The 23987-nt window shown below is 39.3% G+C and overlaps 1 protein-coding gene across 1 annotated transcript; it reads right to left on the reverse strand.

Moving 5' to 3' along the window:
* Window positions 1–901: 901 nt before the first annotated feature.
* On the reverse strand, window positions 902–23987 carry MYLIP (myosin regulatory light chain interacting protein). Its single transcript, XM_024200755.3, has 7 exons — window positions 23758–23987; window positions 22008–22198; window positions 5963–6148; window positions 4575–4772; window positions 3911–4075; window positions 2866–3286; window positions 902–2350 (listed from the first exon to the last, which is right to left on the reverse strand). The coding sequence occupies exons 1-7, from the start codon at window positions 23857–23859 to the stop codon at window positions 2261–2263; spliced, it is 1353 nt and encodes a 450-aa protein (XP_024056523.1). The 5' UTR covers window positions 23860–23987; the 3' UTR covers window positions 902–2260.

Genomic DNA, 23987 nt, shown 5'->3' on the forward strand with positions numbered 1-23987 from the left:
ACCATAGTGGCCTTTTGGACATATAACTGCTTACAATAAAAGCAAACAGAAGTACAGTGCTTGGTTCAGGCCTGGCCATTCCAAAGTATTTAGAAATGGCCACTATAATTTGCTATACATATTAAAATTCCATGAAGTTACTTTCACCTACTACACTATTTTGAGCTGGAATATCATTGTTTCATTTGCTCTAAGATGACATTAATAGGTTCAAGTAATAAGGTTTCTGGGATTCTCAATTTAAACTGTGTTCAGGTAGAGGCCAAATGTGGAAAGATTTTAGCTTCAATAGGGTAAGTAGTGCTAAATGAAGCCTTCAAAATTGAAGAGTGATATAGCTGATGATTAGTGGCTCAACTTTAAATGTCTACACACTAGTATAAAAAAGGATTTCTGTTAAATGCTTCAGTTGGACTGATGAAACAAAGTTTAAGTTTAAATCTTGAAAGCAGCTTGTTTAGGTCAAACAGTATCTTATTTTTCAGTTTCTAGTCACAGAAACCTTGTATTTCCTCTGAATGTTTCTATAAGAAAAATTAAGGACCCTGCGCCTAGTGAGGTGTTTTAGGCCATATCACTTGAAAGCAAAAGGTAGCTACAACATGAAAAAAAGCTTCCTCCAGTTAGCTCAAGAGAAGAACACAGAAGAGAAGAGTCTGATCCAGAAAGATTTTGAGCACCATTTACCTGAATGGCAGTTACAAATGGTCAGTACCTCTTAGATCAGTACCTCTTAGATCAGTCCCAAAATATGCAGGTTTAGGAAAAAGAATGGGCAATATGCTAACTACAAAAGAATGGGTTAAATTATGTATGACAGCAGGATTTCTCACAACAGAGCTAATAAGCAGACTTCCAAATACTATCAATAATGTAGGAAGACATCTGATTTAAAGTCCTTTATTAACCTGAATATAAAAAGACAGAAGTTGTCTATGATATAGGACAGAGTTCTTGCTTCATGTGGAAACAAAATTTCTTTACAAAGTGAAAAAATAAATACCTCTTGGAGTAAGGTTTATATGCTAATATGTGCGATAAAAAAGTAGAGTTTTAATATTTTGACAAAAGTCTGTGCAAAGAAACAAATGCATACACACACATTACTGCTACATTAAGGCAATATGAAAAGTATACTCAGAAAATCTCAGTAAAGTGACAGTGTAGTTTTCTAGCTTTAATTTAGCTAGTATTGCACCCAAATATGGTCTTCTAGTTTCCTCTAAATCATGGAGAATACACTAGTTGACCGAAGTCCAAAATGCCCAAATGGGGGTGGAAGATAAAAAGTTTTAGCAAGAAAGATAACCAAGCAACTCAAAAGTTAAACTTATGAAAGCACTTAAAAAAATTATACAAAGTTTACACTATTTTAGGCCAAAATGGATTTGATAGTTCAAGCAAAATCAGCCTCCACAGCTAAGGCAGATTTACAGGCTGACAGTTGAATCTGTGACAACCTGGACATAACTTACATCCTTCCTAAGTGGAAATGGTTTTCCCTTTTGATTTGCAAGCAAAGCCCCAGAACATTTCCTCAGTGGAGCATCATTACCAAGCAGGAGAGACTTTCCTGACTAACCTCTCAATATCCAGAAATTAAAATTTGCTTAAAAAAAACTTCCAAAATTATCACTGTCATATGAATTAAGCTTTGATTAGATTGCTGATTTAAATGCAACTGCTTGCTTAAAGCCTTGCAACCTCAGGTTTTTAAAAATACTGATTTTTAAAATAGTTTCCCCTCACTTTAGAACAATTACTAAACACAAACTATAAACATCACACTAAAACTGACGTACAAATTTGTAAAAAACTAGTTTTGCTATTAAAAATAATGGAGTGATCACACTAAAGGAACAAAATAAAAAGAAACGTAAAACCAATTATAAAATGTGTAAAACTACATATTGAATTATCCCTGCTGGGTATATCAAATAGACTTTACACCACATTCCCCAGAATTACCTAGCTTTTGGCAATATTGCCACATTGCAAGCTCATGCATCAAGAAGACCTTTTTCCTCCTTTAGATGACATGAATTTTTTTAGAGTTCTGTTTTCACAAGATGTCCCAAAACCTCTTCTTGGGCATGCTGAACAGATAATATTGACCCCTCTCCGACCCAGAGATGTAGTGGGGTTTATGCTTCTCATTGCAGGCAGGAGCTGGAGTGATTGCCTTTTTCACAATCAATGGCTGTAGTTCATCTTAGTGCAGTTTGTAAAAAGTACATGATGCTTTAGAAGTGTACACAGATCATATCACTGTCAGATTGAGCAGACTGGTGTGGGTTGGCAAATACACATGCTGGACATGCTCTACCCGCGACCTGCAAACTGGGCATGACTGGAGAGAAGAAGAAAGAAAGTATTAGGGAACACTCCATCACAATTTTCTGAGACTCTATATGTCTCATGAGCACAAAGTCATCACCTTAATGAATAAACATTGTTGGTGAGACTGAAGTATTCAGGTCTGTTGTCTCCATATTTCCAACATGACACCACAAGAAACTTTCATGCCACTAGTTCCTAACTTCTCTGCAAAAAATACATTAATTTTCATCAAAAGGAATGACTACATACTATACCAGACCTGAAGATCTCTGTGCAAGCTCAAAAACTTTTCACCAACAGAAACTAGTCCAATAAATTACCTCACCTACATTGTCTTTCTTCACACTACAGCCCCACCTATTTAGCTTATCTAAACATAATGTTCTTGTGAACTAAGACATTATGCAAATTGAATACCAATCAAACTTTGCTGAGTATATTGGTCAAGATCAGTTAATTATACTAGTAAAAAATAAACTGTAAAGTGAAACCAGTGTGGAATGTCCCAAGTGACATTGCAATTACCTGCAACTGGGCAGCACAGGTCTCACAGCATACTGTGTGTCCACAAGGACAAAAGGTTGAATTTATTTCTTCCTCACAACACACCATACATAGCATAGACTCCTTCAGCTTCCGCAACTTCTCTTGAAGAGCTTTTGTTTGCTGGCAGCTGAGACCCTCACAGCTGTCACAGTTCATATTACTTTCTGAAGACTTAAGGGGAGAATTTGGTGGTGTTTGGTCACTTCTTGAAACAAGATCCACAATGCCAGCATTGTAAAGAGTCCTCCTCGCATGATCATAAACCTCCTTTGATGTTCGTTTAATGTCAAAGACATACTTTTTGCCAAGATTAATGTTTTCATTCAGGAACAAGGATGCTAGGTGGCCCTTTAAATCTCGACTGTACTGCATCATGACAGCGCTAGTAACAGTGTCACACCTACAAGACAAACCCATGAGACAAGTGAAAAAATTGATTAGTTAATACTGAAACCTCAATGTATCTTATTTGTTCCCTGAGCTCAGACACCCCCGAAGGATGAAAGATCATCCATAGCATGTTTAGCCTACATCATTTTGTTTCTATATATGACAATTGTGTTTGCAAGCATTTTTAAAAACAGAATTAGAGGAATGAAGCTACAGATTGATGTTTTTAATAAATTATAAACTTATATATGCTAGAAATGAAAACAAGTATCTATTAGAAACTGATTTAGTTTTCATTCTGAGGAAGTGCTATTTATATTGTGATAGTACAGAGAAATATCTTGTTTGCTTATCTTGAATTGTATATTCCCACCCCAGAAAACCTCAGCAATTAGAATCTATCCAGCTCTTGGATGTAACAGAAGCAGAGTAGAACTATGTCTGAATTTTTTTTCATACCACTGCTGCTGTTCCTGGTGTTGTGTGCACAGGAGTAGCAGCAAAAATATGATGGAATTCTGCAGAGGAATATCTAAAATGCAAGGTAGTGTGAGGAAGTGTCAAAGTTTAAATCCTTGACTCAACTGCTGTTGAAAAGGTAAGAAGAGTGATTTACTCCACTAGCAATACAAACCTGTAAAATGCATGTGTCTCTGTTATTGCTCTGTACAGTCCACTTGCTGCTCTGGTACTGATCATCTTAAACAAGAGAACTACGCTATTACCAGACTCGTTGGTGACCGTCAGATACACATTCTTCCCAGACTGGGTTGCCATTTGAACAACAGGATAAGCAATCCTAAATGTGAATAGAAAATGATGAGTAGTGTGTGTGGGGGCGATTATTCTCCCTCTAAAAACTAGGGCAATTTCTACAGCCACTAACATATTGTACTATGAGAAACATCCTTTAAGACTACCCAGAAGAAATTAACAGCTACATTTGCAAACAAAGAGGCCTTTCCAATCTTCTATGTTAGATTGAAAATGCTGCACTGAACAAGTACAGGACAGCTATACCACTAATACAGTCCCCCATGGAAGCACATAACTTATTTGTATAGCCCCAAACACAGTGTTTTACATCATCAATGGTCTCCTGATGAAAAGGCTATCAGAAGTGGATAAATCCCCAGTCACTGCATGGTCCGGCAGCTCTTGCATGGTCCAAACCAGAACAAAGATACAAAAGATTTTAACACAGTTCCTTTAGAACAGTTTTGATTATATACATATAGAACCAAAGTATAGCTCACAGAAAAGTCAGACAATTAGATTCTTTCGCCCCAGGAACTTACCTGTTAATGGGGCTGAAGTCATCTTTACAGATGGAGATGCCCTCAGGCCCAACACCAATAAGAAGTTTCTGCCCTTCACTGTCTCTCACTGAGTGCCACTCTACCCCATAGTTCTCCAGTGTTGACACAATCTGCAGAACCTGGTACTCTGCTGAAGCCTGGCTCAGCCCTTCTAGTTCCTTGTGCTTTGCAGTAATACTGTGGATAAAAAAGATGGATGATAGGTGAACCATTCAGCCATATGCAGTAATCTACAGCAACATCTCATTTTAAACAAGATTCTAAATGATCAAGTTAGGTGGTGCTTATATAAAAGTACTAAATTACTTGGTCTGTTTAGTTATAGCTGGCTACATGTTTCTGATCATTAAAGTGACAACTAATTAAATATTCTTGGACTATTTAAAAGGATCCATGTATTGTATTTACTTGGCAAACATATATATTAAAAAAAATATAAAAGAAAAAGCTGCATGCTATTTTAGAAACTGTATCCCTTGTGTAGAAAGGCTTTCAGACCACAAGTTCCTAGCAGTAAAAAATTCACATGCATGCAGATACAACATTTAGAATTTTTCTCCTTGATGTTCAGATTTTACACTACAAAAATGTGCGCGCGTGTGCAGGGAGTAGTCTTGGGCTTGTTTATAATACAATCTAAGGAAATTAAAATTATGGAGAGTCTAGGTATCTAAAGTCCAAAAATTGTGCCTTTAGACAAATGTAGTCTTCTATATGAAATTCTTGAACTTGATTATATATAGTAACTCCTCACTTAACGTAGTTATGTTCCTGAAAAATGCGACTTTAAGTGAAACTATGTTAAGTGAATCCAATTTCCCCATAAGAATGAATGTAAATGGGGAAGGGGGGGGGGGTGTTAGGTTCCAGGGAAATTTTTTTTTTTGCTGTACAGTACACGTAAACTATCAGCCAACATTTCGCAAGTTCTCTTTCTTTGGGATGTTGATTTTACTTGCATATCCATCAAAAAGCAATAGTTTTGGCTCTCCCTTGAGCAGTGTCCTTACACAGTATGGAGCTGGGCAAGGTAACTGGAATTACCCTGAGCAGACTATTTAGCCTGCCTTTACTTCCGAATCAAGGAAAATTTAAACAGTTACCGCTTTCTATTTCCAAAAAAGGAAACGTACACTACCGTCTACAAACGCAGCAGATATGTAGGGCCATTTTCATTAAAAACATTCTGGTTAGAGTTTGGTTTCCTTTCAAAGAATAGCTGACTAACACTAGCTTTGATTTTTTTTTTTGCAACACTACTTACACTTAAATTTTAGCACCAAATAACCAGACATCATCATTTACTAATTTAAATTCTTAAACAACTTTTGTCACTGGTTGTTCGAGTAGTTACAGCAGTTACTTACCTTTCTAAGGTGGCAGTAGTGAGCTCCTTTGCACACAACTCTTCATAGCTGTACTTGGCAGTATTCTGGTTATAATCCCCAAACTTCATGTGAGCCAACAATGCACTAAGTTCAATGGCATGCTCTGAAGAACACTGAAGATTACCGGCCAAAAGATCCTCCCTTATATGCAAGAAAAACATATGCCTGCAAGAGAATTATTTTATTTTTAAAAAGTTTGACTAGCATAGAAGTCAATAATTGTTTGAGACTCTAGAATGGTCACTGAGCATATTAAATACCAAATAGTTCTGGCATCAGAGCTAGAAAACTGACTTGGTTTTGTTAACAATTATGCTATCTTTTCAAAAGCCAGCCTACATTAAAAAATGAGTCTTTCAGCAGCTTCATTTAAATACTGAACTGTCCAGCAAATCCAAAAAGAGCAAATACTTTAATATCTTAAGGCCATTAAAAAATTCTCACTATCAGTGAACATCTGAAATGTTACATTCATCAAGTGAGAATTACAGATTAAAGAAACAAAGCACTCATATAGCATGTAAAAGGCTACCATGTAGTTATGTTGCTGCACTGTCATTTCTAAATAAATATGCTTTACTTCAGTATGCACTACTATCATTCATAGTTAAATGAAGTGAATATTGTAAAATACTAAGCATAAATCAACAGATGCAGTTCTGTGAAATTACAGTTGAGAAATCTGTGGGAGATTTCCCTGTTTATTCAAAACAAACAGCTCTCCTATAGTACTCCTAGAGAGGTGGTGTGATTTTCCCCAGCCTGAAAGAATCCAGTGAAAAATACTTGAAAAACCCACAAAAGTGCTGTGAAAACATATACTATGTTTACTTTGTAAGCATATTTATTCAGCCAGTTATTGCTGTTCTGGGCTTAACCTCTGACCTTTACATTTGGATTTGTCATGTTGGCTAAACAATTGAAAAAACAGGATGGATAAAAATCAATTTTTTAAAAAATTCAGACTTAAATCAATTTAAATTAAACCAATTTAAAATTGACAACCTATATTTAGACCTAAACTACTTATAAGCTATTAAAATAATTTACAGTACATGAAAATAAACTTCAAGCAGTACATATTTTCAGCTGTTTTAAAAGAAGTCAAACGACTGAACTGGTGGCACTCACTCACTAAGCACCAGGAATCAGTTTGAAATGCTAAAACAGCTTTTGACAGTAGTCTCTTCTGCAGGTGCAGAGACTATTTTCTTCATGTCCGTTTCTTCAACCAGTTCAGTTTAATGACTGGTTTCTCAACTTTGAATAAACTAAAGGGGAATTGAAAAAAAGTAGGAAAGCCTGTTTTAATATTCTGAATTATAAATAAAAATGAGGTGTGAAGATGAGATGTTCTAGTTCTAAAATCTTGAAGAGCCTGATGACCAGAAACCACAATTTCAATTCACTAACAGATACTTCCTTTGTTTAACAAAACAATTTTAAAAGCAAAACACGTTTGATAAACTTTATCTTATGTATCCAGCACACTGAAGGTAGTTTTATAGAATGAATAAAACCAAATTTTAAAAAAAATATTGGGTGTGTGTGTGTAAGCAGAGTCAGGATGAGCTCTACCCTGACATCTGGTGGTGAATTGTGGTGAGTTGTGGAAAAGAACTTCAGGGGCGGATCTTGTTTGCATAGGCACACCCACCCTGTCTAACATGAGCCCAAATAGTCACTTTGGCTGCTGTGGGATACCCAGTTTCTCTGTTATTGGGGCAGGAAGAAAAAAGTGTTACCCTGATTATGTGAATCAAGGACAATGAAACTGTTTTATGACAGAGCGACTCGCCATCAACTAAGTAGCACTCGCTAGACAAGGGACATGGGTTCCAAAACCCAGTGAATTGAGAGGCTGGGGACAGGTATTTGTACCTGATGGTATGGGCCCGAAATACCAACTGCACCTCCTCCTCTCTCCCCCCCTATTGTGGAATATCAGAGCTAATTATAATTCCAATAGGAGTCTAGTTACAGGCTGCTGAGCTGGATTCACTTTGGGCCAATGGTGCACCAGCACTGAGGCTCCCCTACTACAAGCTAAAATCACTAAAGAACTAAAATTACTACGAGCTGAAATCACTGAGTGCTGTGGGGGGGGGGGGGCTGAAGATATGTTGCTGAGCAGCTGGTGGAGCAGAGAAGTTTGCAGGATGACTGGAGCAGCTTGCGGGACAGCTGGTGGAGCAGAGTGGTTGGCAGCGGCTCACGGGATGGCTGGTGGAGCGGCTCACTGTGAAGGCTGCAGCAGAACCCCATGGAGAGGCGGGGCAGTCGGCCTCTGATCACGTAAGGTGCCCCTTAACACCGCTCTCCCCCCAGGCTGGGAGGTAAAACTCCGCAGATAAACTTTTGAACTCTGGGACTGCACTGACCAGGGACAGACTTTTGGGTTGTTGGACTTTTGGGACTTTGGGTGATTTTTTGGGTTGCTGGACTTAAGACCCTAAGGGGAAAAGGACACTGCCAAACTTACTTAGGGGGGATGTCTTTTGCTCATGATTTGTGTTATGAATCCTGTTTGTGGTGTTCCCCAACATAATGCCCCATTGTTTCCCTCCCTTATTAAAAGGATTTTGCTACACTCAGACTCTGTGCTTGTGAGAGGCAAGTATTGCCTTAGAGGCGCCTGGGGGGTGGTCTGTAATTGTCCCAGGTCAAGCCAGTTTTGCACTGTGTTATTGAAACAGAACCCCTAGATACTGAACCCGGCCCTTGTTGCTGCCAACTCAGAAAGGCAGAAGGGTTACATGTGCATTTAATTTAGTTTTCCATCCACGTATAGCTTGAAACAAGTCTCATGTAAAAAAATTAATCAAGTAAATATGAAAATGCTTCACTCATTTTCTAACATAATAAAAATGGAAAAATTAAGAACCCGAACAAATGAATGTTAAGCTCTAACTGCTTAAATGTGTAGATACACTGTATCCATATTGTTAGCAAAAGTACATTTTAACATAAAGGTTACATTTCATTTCAAATCAACATGTTTTAAGGGTTACCAACCAATGAGAATCAACCTTACTTCAGGAAACTAACTATAGAGTACAAATGCAAAACAAGATTAAGAGTCACGGTTTCCTGCTTGCCAACTTAAATCAGTTAAAACTGGTGATGTAAATCAATGTGATCATGGACTAATCTGCCATATTTTGGGTGTTAAAGCAGAGACTCATCCTGAAGTAAGATGCTGAGCCACTCCAAAGTCTGGAACAGGGACTGAAGTGATCATTGTAGTTACATCTCAACAGTGACAAGCATGCTGAAAGTCTTGGGACTTGTCTACACTTGAAACACTACAGCTGCACCACTGTTGCGCTTCAGTGTAGACACTACTATGCCAACAGGAGTTCTCCTGTCAGGGTATGTAATCCAACTGCTCAAGAGGCAGTAGCTAGGTCAACGGAAGAATTCTATCAACCTAACGCTGCGTAAGCCGACCTACCCTCTAGCGTAGCCATGCTGCTGAGGAGTGTGGATTTTTCATATCCCTGAGCAATGTAGTTGGGTCGACTTAACTTTTCAGTGTAGACCAGGCTTTAAGCTATGTCTACACTTACAACACTATGCCACTGTAGCACTTCAGTGTATATACTCTCACTACAGTGACACAAAGGGGTCTCCTGTTGCTGTAGTTAATCCACTTCACTGAGAGGGGTAGCTAGGTGAACTGAAGAATTCTTCCACCCATCTAGCATGGTCTGCACAGGGACTAGGCTGGCTTAACTACATCACTCACAGGTGTGGATTTTTTACACCCCTGAGCAACATAGCTGGGTTGATTTAATTTTACAGTGTAGACCAGACCTTATTTGGGAATCTATATTCTGCTCTTCCATTTCAATAGTGAAAGTTTTATGCAATGGCATATTTGATCTTGAAGAATTAAATATTTTCTGCATTTTGAGATGAACATAAAACCTATCTAATCTTGCTAAACAATTTTTGACCATGTTTATTTTAGACCATTTATTTTAGAAGAATTATCCATTTTCATTACTTCAGCTAATTTGTTCACCAGTTCCCTACCTTTTTAACTTTAGACATGCTGAGTCGGGTAAGTTTTTACGTTTGGTAATCATTACACATTTGCCACCCAATTTGCTGCACGGAGCAGCAGATCTCACATTTGCTACAGTTAGAATGAGAAAGTTATCTAATGAATAAAATATCGTAAAGACTAAAAATAATGTGAGCTAGCCAAGGCCTGAGTGGTGATGAGTTGCAACCTGAGTTGCAGCTCTCTTCCTCCTCCGACCCCCCTCAACGGGGGGACTGAGAAGAGAAGAGATGCTTAGGTCTTCAATCTGACTGTACCATCACACACCAGAGTGAGAATTGATATACCAAATAGTTTTATAAAGCAATCCTTACGCATCATGAAAGAAAAAGCAAAAAATTAATTTTATTTTTGCTTTACAGTTTACCTCGAACAAAAAAACTGAAGCATTATAAAAAAAATTGCAAGATGTTTAACTGTAGGGGTTATATCAAATTGAAATTTTAGCCACATGCATGCAATCTGACAATATATTTAACTTTTTAAGAGCAATTAATGCAGGTTATCTAAATTAAACTACTCAGACTTGCTCTGGCCAAGACAGCTGTCTATCAGTAATCATTTGTTCAACTTTGCCCCCCAGATTAGAAAAATGAAAAGCCTGTTCATACGTTTCTGCATACTACTGCTCTTTGAACATACATAAATCAAAGTATCAGATACATTTAAAGGGATACCGCAAACTTGAAAACATTATCTGCCTGAAAAAATTTACTCCTACTATAGTTGCAAGTGACAAGATTACAACTGAAAAAAGCAAAAAAAATTTCAGTGTGCTTTGTGCAGTTGACAGCACTTTGATTATACAGGAAAAACAGCAAGACAATCTCTACAGTTACTGAAAAGGCCCTACAGACATTAACAGGGAGCTGAAAAAGCTACAAGATTTCTCCAGCAGATAGAAATGAATTAGAGAAGCAACTACAAGAGAGGCAACTGTTCTAGAACCACCTCCACTTTCTCTTGCTAAAGACCTATCAAGCCTAAAAAGTGAAGATGCAGGGAAGATACAGAATTCCAGTGCGACCTTGGGCAAGTCACTTGGCCTCTGTGCCTCAGTTCATCATCTATAAAATGGAGATAACAGTAGTTCCCTAGCTTACAGAGGTGTTGTGAGGTGTTCCGATACCATGGTAATGGGGGCCAGATAAATACTTCAGATAAAAGCCCACTGTAGCTTTTTCACCTTTATTTTTATAAAAGGACACTTGAATGGAACAGAAAGGAAGCAAAATTGGATGGAAAAATTTCTAAAGGCTTTAATTAATCAGTGGTTACAGAGCACTCAGTTTAAAATGCTAATTATTTTGACCAGTGTTCTCTCTTCATACAACCTGTTTCTGTTCACACTCCCCAAAGTCATTTTTATCAGTCAATTTAAATCAATATCTCGGTTCCAGTTGCCTGATACACATGCAACAACCAGAACGACAGAATCTGGTGAAGTCAGTTGATACTACCCAGGGCAGATCACCAAATTAAAATGTTGGTGTGTTACTTAACATGAAGAGTTGTGAACTAGAAGAGCTGTTTTTTCTCCTGGACATATTCAAGGTAAAACTGGAATGTCCCCTTCTGGGAACCTGACTTAACAGCTAGACTCCTAATTCTGCAAAGTTCATCTGCAGGGCTGAATGGACTGCCTGTAGCATTCTTGAGCCATATTATTGAGATTAACTACCAGGAAGCATTTAGCCAAATTTCTGCAAACTACCATAGTTTTGGGGTTTGAGCACACAGCTTTTATTGGATCTCCAAAAGCTAGTGAATAGCTGCCTTCTCAATATCCCAAGTAAGACTCCTTCAAGAATTCCCTGGATAGGCATTCTCAGGTGGCTCTCTAAGGTAAAAAGGTGCTCAATTCTTCATATCAATGCATTCATTTCTAGGACATTCTGTTCAACAAGGCAGAGAGATTCAGCACATTCAGAATACTGACTGGAAAGTCAAGATAAAAATGAAGTGGCAGTCCCAAGGAGCATTCCTGTAATAGTTCAATAATTCAAAAACCGAAGCCTTCTTTAAGTTGGTTTCTATTCAGTTTTTTTAAACAAACTGCACAGATTGCCATAAACTATTTCAGTTCAACCAGTTTAAAACTGAATTAAACAGTCATTGACAGTTTCATGGCTACATTATATTTTAACATTTTAGTTATGCAAGGATACATTAACACTTAGAAACATGCTGGAAAAACACTACTTTAGTCTCATTAGAATTGCTACAAAAAAAGTCAGTACTTTAGGAGTTCTAAGATTCCTGCTTCTCTTGTATCATGTGACTGATTCAAACAAGTAGCTCTTTAATTTGTTTTTCTGAACCAGTTGTACAGTTTCACTTCAACCTTAAAACCTCTATAAAAACCACAGCAAATCTTCATAATGCAAAATTTCACTCTTAAATGAAGTTTTACCATGGTTTGTGTTAATCTTAATATCTCCCAGACATTGGCACACTTCTGACATTACTAAGCCTGTGAAAAACAACAACTCTGAAATCACTTGTATACAGAAAAACTGCTTTCCAGTGCAGTAACAGAAAGTCACCCACACCTTCCTCGAAGGGCTGCCATCTTGGATTCACATAAGGCTGTAACACTAATAGGAAAATATTGAAGTTAAAGAGTTTAATCTTTTACTACTCTGCAGTGCAGGACAAATCCTCCTCTCAAGTTTAGCTGTAGTATTCCTGCATGACAATCATTCAAAATTTCTTGCCTCCAGTGTAATGCACCCAAGATTGTATAGTTTTAGGATATTAAAGCTTGTCTTCCGTTTTGAGTATGAATATTTTTGTTTGAAAATGAAGCCAGGTGCTCCAGGATATTTCTGGATATAAGGTAGACTACCTCAAAATATAATCTACAGAATTACTGTCAGAATTGCAAAGTATCTAAAGGTTTGTCCATAGAGGATAACTCACAAAAGTTAAGAGAATTAACTAAGGGTGAAGTTAAGGTGCATACATTAAAGTGCATTACACCCCAAAGTGGATGCTCTCATTTAGAAGTAAAATGGCCTTAGTTTGCTGTAGCTTGATCCTTGGAATTAAGGCTACTTTACTTCTGAATGCAAGGATCCACACAGGGATTTAATGCACTAATATATGTGCATTAACTTTACACCTTTAGTTAGGTATGCCTACTCATGTAGAGAAGCCCTTAGTCTTCAATTTGACATTTCTAGCTAATTGTAGCCCAGACAGGACTCAGGATTTCCAAGGCTTTTTTGACCAAATAAAGCATTTCAGGCAGATGGAACAACAGTACCAAGTGGCTTCTGGCCAAGCACCTATGACATTAAAATTAGTTGATTTTAATCTTGTCTCTTTTATACTGCCCTAATCTTTTTCATATTATTTTTATTGATGTTTTAGCAGCATACACAAACCCTTAGGGTATGTCTACACTACGAAATTAGGACGACTTTATAGAAGTCGATTTTTAGAAATCGACTGCATATGTCCACACTAAGTGCATTAAATCGGCAGAGTGCGTCCTCACTACCGTGGCTAGCATCGACTTATGGAACGGTGCACTGTGGGTAGCTATCCCCCAGTTCCTGCAGTCTCCGCTGCCCATTGGAATTCTGGGTTGAGCTCTCAATGCCTGATGGGGCAAAAACATTTTCATGGGTGTTTTTGGGTACATGTCATCAGTTGCCCCTCCCTCCGTGAAAGCAACAGCAGACAACCGTTTCGCGCCAGACACCAGGGCGATTAGAAGAGCACAGCAAGGCGCATTGCGCATCAGAGAGGGTTTGAAAACCAGTTTCCTGACTGGCCAGACTTTGGTGTGACAGTTGTGTGTTTCTCCTTGATGCAAACCCACCCCCTTTGTTGATTTTAATTCCCTGTAAGCCAACCACCCTCCCCCCTTCAAAATAAAGTAACTATCATTTTGAAACCATGCATTCTTTATTAATTTAAAAAAGATAATGGACAAGGTAACCTGGGTGGGGTGAGGGAGGAGGGAAGGACAAGGCCACATTGCTTATTGTAGCCACACTAAAAATCAAACTCTTTGAATGACAGCCTTCTGTTGCTTGGGCCATTCTCTGGAGTGGAGTGGCTGGGTGCCTCCCCCCCACATTCTTGGGCATCTGGGTGAGGAGGCTACGGAACATGGGAAGGAGGGTAGGCGGTTATACAGTGGATGCAGCGGGGGTCTGTGCTCGTTGGCTTTCCTGCAGCTCTAACAGATGCTTCATCATGTCCGTTTGCTCCCCCATTAGCCTCAGCATCGCGTCCTGCCTCCACTCTTCGCGCTCCCTTAATTCTTTCCTAGCTTCTGCCACTGAATGCCTCGATGCAGTAGGACTGCATGAGCTTGGAAAACAGGTAATTGAGAGTGCGTTTTTTTTCTCTTTCTAATCTGCGATAACTTCAGGGATGGAGGTGATAGAGGGAGTGTAGAAACATTCTACGCTCTGCGATTCTGGGGGACTACATGGTCACCTGTGCTGCCGAGTTCGCCATGCTGATCAAACAGGAAATGAAATTCAAAATTCCCGAGGCTTTTCCTGTGTACCTGGCTAGTGCATCGGAGTTCAAAGTGCTGTCCAGAGTGGTCACAATGGAGCACTCTGCGATAGCTCCCAGAGGCCAATACCGTCAATTCGCATCCACACTACCCCAAACTCGACCCAGCAAAGTCGATTTTAACGCTACTCCCCTCGTCGGGGAGGAGTACAGAAGTTGATTTTAAGAGCCCTTTAGGTCAACAGAACAGGGTTGGTTGTGTAGACGCGTTCATTTTTAAAATCGACCTAACCCCATAGTGTAGACCAGGCCTTAGAAAAAAATTTCAGAATCAAATGCATACTGGCTTAGATTTTTCTTTTTGATAGCACTTAATTTTTTTCAATGTAAAAAAGCAATACTGATGCAGAAAAGGTGGTCAACATAAGGATTTTTGTATGAATGGTCGACAGTATGAAAATAATTTTAGGGGTACTGAAAACTACCAATCCTAATCACTAACACAAATCTACATGTTGTGCCTACTATTCCTCCCTTAATATGTGATTTATGCAGAGTCCCTGGAGTGACAGCTGTTGCAAACAGAAACAGGTACTTAGGAACCATAATGAAATTTAGACGGGGCAAAATTCAGCAACCCACAGAAAGTATAATTGTACCTATTCCAGATTTTAAGTCCGATTTGAAATTCTACTTTCCCTTCAAGAAAAAAGTTCATACTTAATATGCAAGTTCTGACTTCAAAATATTCCTTTTGCATACAAAGATAATTAAAAATCTTTTTAGTCTAGTAAGGTAAATATGGGAACAGTCCAACAGTGCTATCTTAATCCTTTTCTTGTTCCATGCTCCAGCTGAATGGTGCCTACAAGGAAATGAGGCTGAGGTAGCAAAAAGAAGAGCTGCAATCTCCACTCTGTGGCGGGAGAGGCAACAGATGACCAGTGTTCCCCAAAAACTAGGTGGCACAACCAGGAACATGCATCTCTTGGAACCTCCAGTTACTGTGCTCCTGGTAGAAATACTGCCAGTCCTTTGGTGGCTAAACTGCTCCAGTACCTGGGGGCCCTCTCACGGATACTGAAATGTAATTTGCAGCTCCTTGCATGAGGTGAATTTGAACTATGAAGTCTAATTCTCTCAAAATGGAGTTATTCTGCTGAAAAATCACCACTTGAAAAGCTGAAAAAATAAGGCCCACCTACCCCAACAAGATGACCCAATATAAGTCACCTGATATGAGAAACTAAAATTCTGCACCTGGTGTACTCCTATTATATTTCCCAGTATCGCAATCCTAGTTTGCTCTCTGTAAAAGTAGGTGAAAGGTTACTAACAGCTATTCAACTCAGCTTCAGATAAACAATTAGATGCATTCAACAAACAATGGCAGCAGTTAGCTTTTACTTGCTCTTATAAAATAAGAGAGCAACATATCTAAATCTAAGTCCATGGGCAACCAGTGTTACTATGTAAAATGAGCGAGAAACTGGCCATTTCCTCACTCTACCCCCCCATATAATCAAATGTCTAAAATAGCTATAAATTTACATCAACAAATCAGCCATTCTTACTAAAATTAGCCCATAGGTGCAACTAGGTAATGTGGCAATGAAGCAGTTCACTGTACTGGTCTTTAAACCAGAATCCTTATTTTGCATTTTCCTTCCTGAGTCACTATACATATATTTAAAAAATACACAAGTACACAAAACACTCCTCAATGGAATATGGCAATGCCATATTTTTGAACAAAACAGTTTTCAAGCAAGTAAAACAGAGCTATTTTAAATGCTAATTCATTAGACTTTTCAGTGAAATATGTCAGTTTGACAAAAAGGTGCCAAGAGCTGTATATGAATATCTGATTTTCAACCCAGTCACACAAGTAAATTATATAACCTACTTTGTCTCAGTGTCAGGTTACTGAAATAACATTAATAAAGTTTATTTTAGTCAGGCATTATGTTTCTCGGCTTTCTAGAAAACCTGTTTTAAACAGAAAGCTAACTTTAATAGAAGTGATGGCTTCTGGTCCATTAGGAAACAAAACAACTAATTTACATCAATCTTTGCAGAAAGCTTTCTTAACAAAATTAAGTGTCCATATATTACATAATGGAAAAAAGATGTTGACAGACAAATTACCCCAGAGGAATGGGGTTTGATTTGGAAAAGACCTCAGTAACACAATAAAATTTCTTTCAGATACTGTTCCAACAGTACCTCACATCAGTCAGTTTAAAAATATAAAAAGGAAATAAATGCTGGAGAAATTATGGTGAAAGATTTTATGCTTATCCAGTGGTCAATGTCCAGTCAGAGTACTGGGATGCAATCCATAACCAAATATCACAAATTGTTGGATATTTATTACCAAAGACTCCTTTGGTAATCCCGTTGGGGCTTCCTAGTGGAACTGGTCACACAAAAGGAAAAGAAGAATTGGTCTCATCTGCTAATAGCCGCTCCACTATTGACAGCCTCATACTGGAAAAAGAAAAACAGACAACCACAGAGGAATGGTTCAAAAAAATATGGGAGGTTGTGGTTATGGAAAAATGAACACCAATTAACCCAACAAACAGAGGGCAGACTGATAATTAGATATTTGGTTACCTTTTATTCAATACTCAGACAAAATACACCCATCTTTTTTTTAAATATTAACATTTGATAGACATGCCTTGTCTTAAATAGGTGTATATAGAGATTTCATTCAATTTAATAAAATCACTACAAACAATACAGGTGTTGTGAAAATGCTTACTCTAATATGGTAACACCCTGTTTAATAGAAAGATTTGATGATTAAATTCCTGTATAATGTCTCTATACAAAAGAGAACTGTTGTAATGATAGCTTGGTTTCTGATATTTACCAGGCAAGGATTCGTAAGCTTGTTTAAACCTTCCTAAATAAAGAGCTTAAAAAATAAAAATGAAGCTTGTTTTATGTTATTCAGAATAATCTTTATGTTATTCAGAATAATTAAAATTAATTTTAATGCTATACTTCATAAATAATGCACATTTTGTACATATGGGCTCAAGTTTTGAGTTTATCTTAACAGACTTTTCCTTTTGAAATGTACGGCTTTATTATTTTGTATTACTATTTACTGCAATTTGTCCCTTCACACAGTTTGGCAAACATTGCTTATTGTTATAAAGGTGACAAGTTCCTAGACTTCTTTGCTACTTGTACTTATTTCACAAAGAAACCTTTTAACCACAAAAGCAGAACTTTCTGCCTCGAGACAAGAGTTCTAAGCCAATCAGGAACTGAATGTCTTCAGATCCTGGGCTGTGTTCCAATGCAGCAGTCACTGATTTGTTAGACATGCCTAGTAGCTATTATTCAGGGGTTACTCGCAGTCAATGACCTAAAGTTACATTACCATTACTTTACCATAGGGAGCCATACAGCCGCCTCTGAAGCCTCTCAGTGCTAAAACAAGAACAAAAGAGCCACTCCTAGTCACTTTTGAGGTTTTAAAGTTTAACAAACCCATCTGAAAGTATAAAGCTAAACTTCTTCTGAAGTCTGCCAATCATCTTGGATCACAACTTCAAACCCATTTGCTTCCCTACTCTAAAATCCCATTTGCCTTCTCTTACAGAGAACTGTTTTATAGCAAGTTCTTTGATACAGCAAACACCACTCCTTAAATCCGGATTCCTTCGAATTAAATGGAGCAAGAACCCTGTTAAAGTGATCACTTGACAGCATAGGTTATTCTAATGAACAAACTGCTTTAACAAAGCCTGGACCATCTGTTAAAATGTCTATTTACAAATGCAAAAAAATATTTTGAAAACCACAAAAGATGGAAATGTCTTTTAAACTGTGTTAGAACATAAACTGGTAATGTTTCAGATAAAATGAAAAGGTATTCTCTTTCTCAAAGGAATTTATTTCCTACTCAAAGGACACCTTTGAAGCCTCAGACTGGAAACGTCTATAACATAGGTCTTTGAAATAGGCCTGCTCCTTTCTATAGGTCTGAGAAGACTTGCTTGTGAAATTTGAGTTGCCACAGCATATTATTTCAATAGATCTATGCCTGCATTGATCCATTTTACCTTTTATTTCACTGGATACAAGTTTAGACTGGTTAACTTTGCAGCCATAATTCACCACAACAAAGGATTTAGATTTAAAAACCAGCAGCCAGCCAATAAACTGAAACCCACACTAGAGCACCAATAATAAAAGCAACTTTTTCCCCACTCTTAAAAAGGAAGAAAAAGTTAGTAGGCATAAGATACTTCATGCAACACCTCCACTTACTTAACTAATGGAAGCTGTTTCATGTCCGTAAAGGTTAGACAAATTAACAATCTGCTATGCCCTGGAAAGCCCAGCAATGCAAAGAAAAATAAAGACTGCAGAAAATATTTAAGAGTCACACTATTTTCCACGTAGGCAAAAAAGAGGCTAGTATTCAGCAGTCAAAACAGCTTTCTGCATCTATTTTATAGACGTTGTTTTGAATACTTAACTGACATGAAAATTATAGACACTAAACTAAGCACTCAGACCATGACTACACTACAGCTACAGAGCCACAGTGCAGGCACTTCCTACATCGATGAAAGGGTTTTCTTGATGTACTTAATCCACCCGTCTAAGAAGTGATAGCTAGGTCAATGGAACCTTCCTACATCCACACCAGGGGTTAGGTCGACCTAACTATGGTGCTCAGAGCACCAAATTTTTCACCACCCTGAGCAATGAAGCAAGGTCAAGCTAACTTCTAAGCATTGACCAGGCCTCTAAGTTGAATCATAAGTGTTAGCATACAGAGATCTTTCTAATGAAACAGTAAAATTGTCTATTTGTGTTCTGTCTTTAAAACCATTCAAAAAAGGGGTTTTCAAACACTTTTTTGCAACTGTGTCACTCCGGCTCTTCAATATTGTAGTGTCTAGTAATTTACAGCTAACATGCTTTTGCAATTTAAAAACAATTATGATATTTAGTTAATTTAAGGAAAATCCAGTGCTGTGATCTGCATATGTCATGGTATTGCGGTGTGAAGAACACGGGCTAACTTCAGAGACAGTATGTAATGTGGTACAAACTAGACCTCTTGGCCTTATCTACACTGGAGAATTGTCATGTTAAATGGCCAAAACGGTGGTTGACACCAATAACATTTTTGCATACAAAATCATCATCAACAATGGACAGGTATTTACACAACTGCTTTGAATAAGGCTGACTATCAAGTCATTCATCCCTGTGTTATCTGCCTGGTTGCAATGATCAATGAAGAAACAAGGTATTGCAGTTGTAATGGTACAAATGTTCCTCCAAAAATGCCAGTGCACCTGCTCACTATTCAGTGATAGCTCAGACAAGCTTCTGGCCTGCTCTCCCTCCTCAATGTCCTTCCCTTATTCCATGCAGGCCTGAGAACAACCATGGCATCTGCAGTTTGCGTGTGTAAATGTGTACCAGGCTGTAGCTCCTGGCCTTCACTGCCCACGTGTAGTACTTTCTGCAGGACAGAAATATTGGAATTAACTGAATTAACCCAGAAATGTGACTACAAGAAAAACAGACATTATGCAGTTCAAGGGTGCTGTTGTGCCGTGTATATCCAAAAGAGCATTGCTTAGTATGGCCTATACTGTTGCAGCTTGCACTATTGTAACCCCACCAGTTCAGTTAGTAGTTTAATTATCTAGCGCAGATGCAGCCTAAAAGATCCATTTACCTCAATATGTGAGTGCAAAAAAGTTTGTTTGTGTAAATTACACAACAAAGATAGGTGGTCTCAAGCCTGGTCTAAACCTAAAATTTAGGCTGACCTAGCTACCCCGAGAGACGTAGTTAAGCCAACCTAAGTGCTGATATAGACGCTATGACTTCAATGAAAGAACTCTTCTGTTAACCTAGCTACCGCCTCTCGAGGGGGTGAATTAACGATAAATCAACAGAAAAATCCCTTCCATCACTGTAGCAAGCATCTACACTACTGTATAACAGGCACACAGCTGCAGCGCCATAGCTGGGCCACTAACGTTTGGAGTGTAGACAAGCCCTCAGTTACAACTAAGTTTGTGCATTTTTATTATAAAGGAAGTCTATACATTTTTTCCCGTCTTTTCAACTGGAGAAATATCAAGAACGTCAAGCGAGTTCTTCCCTTGTTATAGAGGACTTCTTGGAGATTCTCAGGCTTTAGGCTGTGAGCTCTCACACCTTAACTGAATACCCAGCAGTATTCTATCTTTATACAAGAGCCTCTTGCTCTCAAATGTTCTTTGGAGTTCAATATGTAAACTAAAGTACCACTCTCAAATGCTTTCCCCTCTCAACTGCTCTACTTTCAGTAAGTTGTCAAGCAGTTTCACTAAATCTCTGGATGACCAAGAATTTCCAAGATAGAAAGGATCTGAATTTCTATTATAAAACAAATTTTTAAAAAGAAAAAAATTCAGGTCTTCATACATCATAAAAAGGAGGAAAGGACATGCCTAATATGTAGTTCTCCTGTGTAATAAGCATTCAGATCAGATCGTCAACCACACTGTACAAATGAATTAGCTGAACATTTTTGGTAAAACAAAGTGAAATCCTGGGATACTCGTGGTCATAAACTTGAATATCACATTAAGACAGTAGATCATAATTTTGTGCTGCTTGTTTTCAGATAGAGTTCATCAGTTTATGGCCCCCATCTAACACTAGAACTTGATGGCTGACAGAAATTAAATATACAAATGCTTTATGTTGCTAGTTCAAAAGGAAGAAAGTTATTGACCCATCAAGTAAAGATGTGACACATTTTCTAGTGTAAATTAAAATCAATAAGACTTCATTACTATTTTTGCAGGAGTTTGGAACTCAAAAGGTTGGCAACTATGCATTTTTCTGAAATGTAATGTATCATCAATTTAGTTATTGTGCTTTGTTAGTAGGTCTTCTACAGGAGAAGCAAAACAGCTGTTCCTTTTGTAGCTTGAGAGAGGACCTATAGCTGTTCGAAAATTATTGTAATATGACACTAGACTAAGAGGAGTTTAGCAAGTTTAGGCATTGTGGTAGAAACAACTTCCTGCACAAGCAGTTTAGAATGACCTGCAGTAACATGCTGGAAGAGAGGTTACTATCGGGCATGCAAACGCAATATAAATATCACATGCTACCTCCTGTATTTTTCTTTCACTTGTAGCATTAAATATGTATGGAATAACGATGCTGTTCTTAGCTCTCATATTTAGCTACATATTATGAATAAGTTACAGTAGCACCCTTCCTCTTCAATATCCAAAAAGACAGAACAATACATTTAAAGTCAGGTTAGGTTTTCACAGCAAGCTATATATACAGCTCAAAAGCAAGTAAGCTGAATATAAGAGGTACTAAATGATTGATACAGACAACATACAGCTACTTTACAGTATTAAATTACAGAACATGAAAATGTGAAATGAAGTTGACTCAAGATTGGATTAATTTTACCTTGTCTGTTCTTGCAAAATAAGATGTGGTTCTACAAAAAACTTGACACGCAGTTTCAATCGGTAAGGAGCTAGTCCATCCATCTGCTGGGAGATCCTATTTCTCAAATTCAGCCATAAACTCTCTCCTTTGCTGCCAGTGAACTGCAGTCCAAAGTAATCAACTTCTATAATCCCCAACCTTCTACATACCTATAAAAAATGGAAGTATTGTACAAGTGGATCTACAACATAGCTAATACCAAAACCATCACCCAAACACAGAAGTGTAGCTTTTTTAAAACTGCTCACATGTTACAAAACCTCAACACTCAAATAATAAAGTTATCTTACTGAATCACTTTTCAGTAAGAAGTCATCAAAACTAAGCAAAGCATTAAAGAAGCTGTTCAGATGGCAACCTACAGATATGTATATGAAATGGCAATAAAAACAGGAATCATCTCTGTTGGTCCAAACACACATCACAGGAGTTACCACTATTTTTTCCCCAAAACTTAGGCACCTAAGTAAGAGTGACTTGATTCTCCATGATGCTGAGTTTGGAAAATAGAGGACTAAGGGGAGATATGACAGATCTATAAAATCAGGAATGGTGAAGAGAAAGTAAATAAGTGTTATTTACCCTCAAAGAACCAGGTTACCCAATGAAATTAGTAGGCAGCAGGTTTAAAAACAAACAAAAGAAAGTATTTCTTCACACAAGGCACAGTCAACCTGTGAAAGTCATTGCCAGGGGATATCATGAAGGCCAACAGGGTTCAACAAAGAATTAGTTAAGTTCACCAAGGATAGCTCTATCAATGGCTATTAGCCAAGATGGTCAGGGAAGCGATCCCATGCTCAGAGCCTAGGTGTCCCTAGCCTCTGTTTACCCAGCTGCTAGAACTGGATAACAGGGAACCCACAGGGAACAGATCACTCAATAACTGCCCTGTTCTGTTCATGCTCTGTAGCGCCTGGCACTGGTCACTGCCTGCACAATAGGATACTGAGCTAGAGGGATCATTGGTCTGACCTAGCACAGCCCTTCTTATGAGCATCAGCAACTCCCAAAAAAGCCAAGGGCACTTCTGAAAACCAGGCCACTTGTTTAGGTGCCCAACACAGGCGGAGTGACCCAGGTCTGGCTATTTTGGGCAACGTGGAGTCAACTGAGCAGGCAGCAGGGTTCAGCTGGGGCAGGGAGGGCGGGCAGATCAGAGACACCCGGGTAGCCCCCTCCCGGCCACGTGTCTAATGCTTAGGGGAATGTTTGCGGTGCCACGCGGGGGGAACCCCGAGCACAAGCCGGGGTCTGGCCTAGGGTGGGTTCCATGCGCAAGGGGGTCCCGCCCCGCCCCCTCACCCCTGCGCCTGGGAAGGACGAATTCGCCGCAAGGGGAGGGGAGACGCGGAGGCCTCTCCCCACCCCGCGGGGTCCCTTCCCGGGGGAGACCGAACATCCGAGGGCGCCGCAGCCTCTGCAGCCAGCATGGAGGAGGAACGGGGAGACGCGCCGCAGGAAAGCAGCAGAAGCACCAGCGGCTCCTCCTACCCCCCCTCTCCCGCGCAGCAACCGCCCCGTCGAGGGCGGTGGGCGCGCCGGGGAACGTTAGCTAAGGGCGCGCGAGCCCCGCGCGGGGCAGCCCCCCCGCCTCGCGAAGGGTCGGGGTGCGGGATTCGGGGTTGGTCGCGTTCTCCGCAACGGCTGCGGCTTCAAGGGCCGTTGAGGAGCCGCGCGGCTGGGAGCCCCCGGGGCGGCGACTCACCTGGTTGAGGCAGTCCTCGCCGTTGGCTTTGGCCTCCACCTCCACCTCCATCACCACCGCGTCCGGCCTGGTCACATAGCACAGCATGGCTGGGGCAGACATCCACCGCCAGCGCGGCCCCCGCCTCGGACACCGGAGCCGCTGCCGACCGAGCCACACACCCTGCCCAGTGCGCCGCGGTCCGCCCCCGGCCACTCGTCCGTTCTAGCCTCCGGTGCCGCCTCTGCCCT

Source organism: Terrapene carolina, unplaced genomic scaffold, assembly GCF_002925995.2.
Source record: "Terrapene carolina triunguis isolate 2854851 unplaced genomic scaffold, T_m_triunguis-2.0 Scaffold58, whole genome shotgun sequence".
Classification (NCBI taxonomy): domain Eukaryota; kingdom Metazoa; phylum Chordata; order Testudines; family Emydidae; genus Terrapene; species Terrapene triunguis.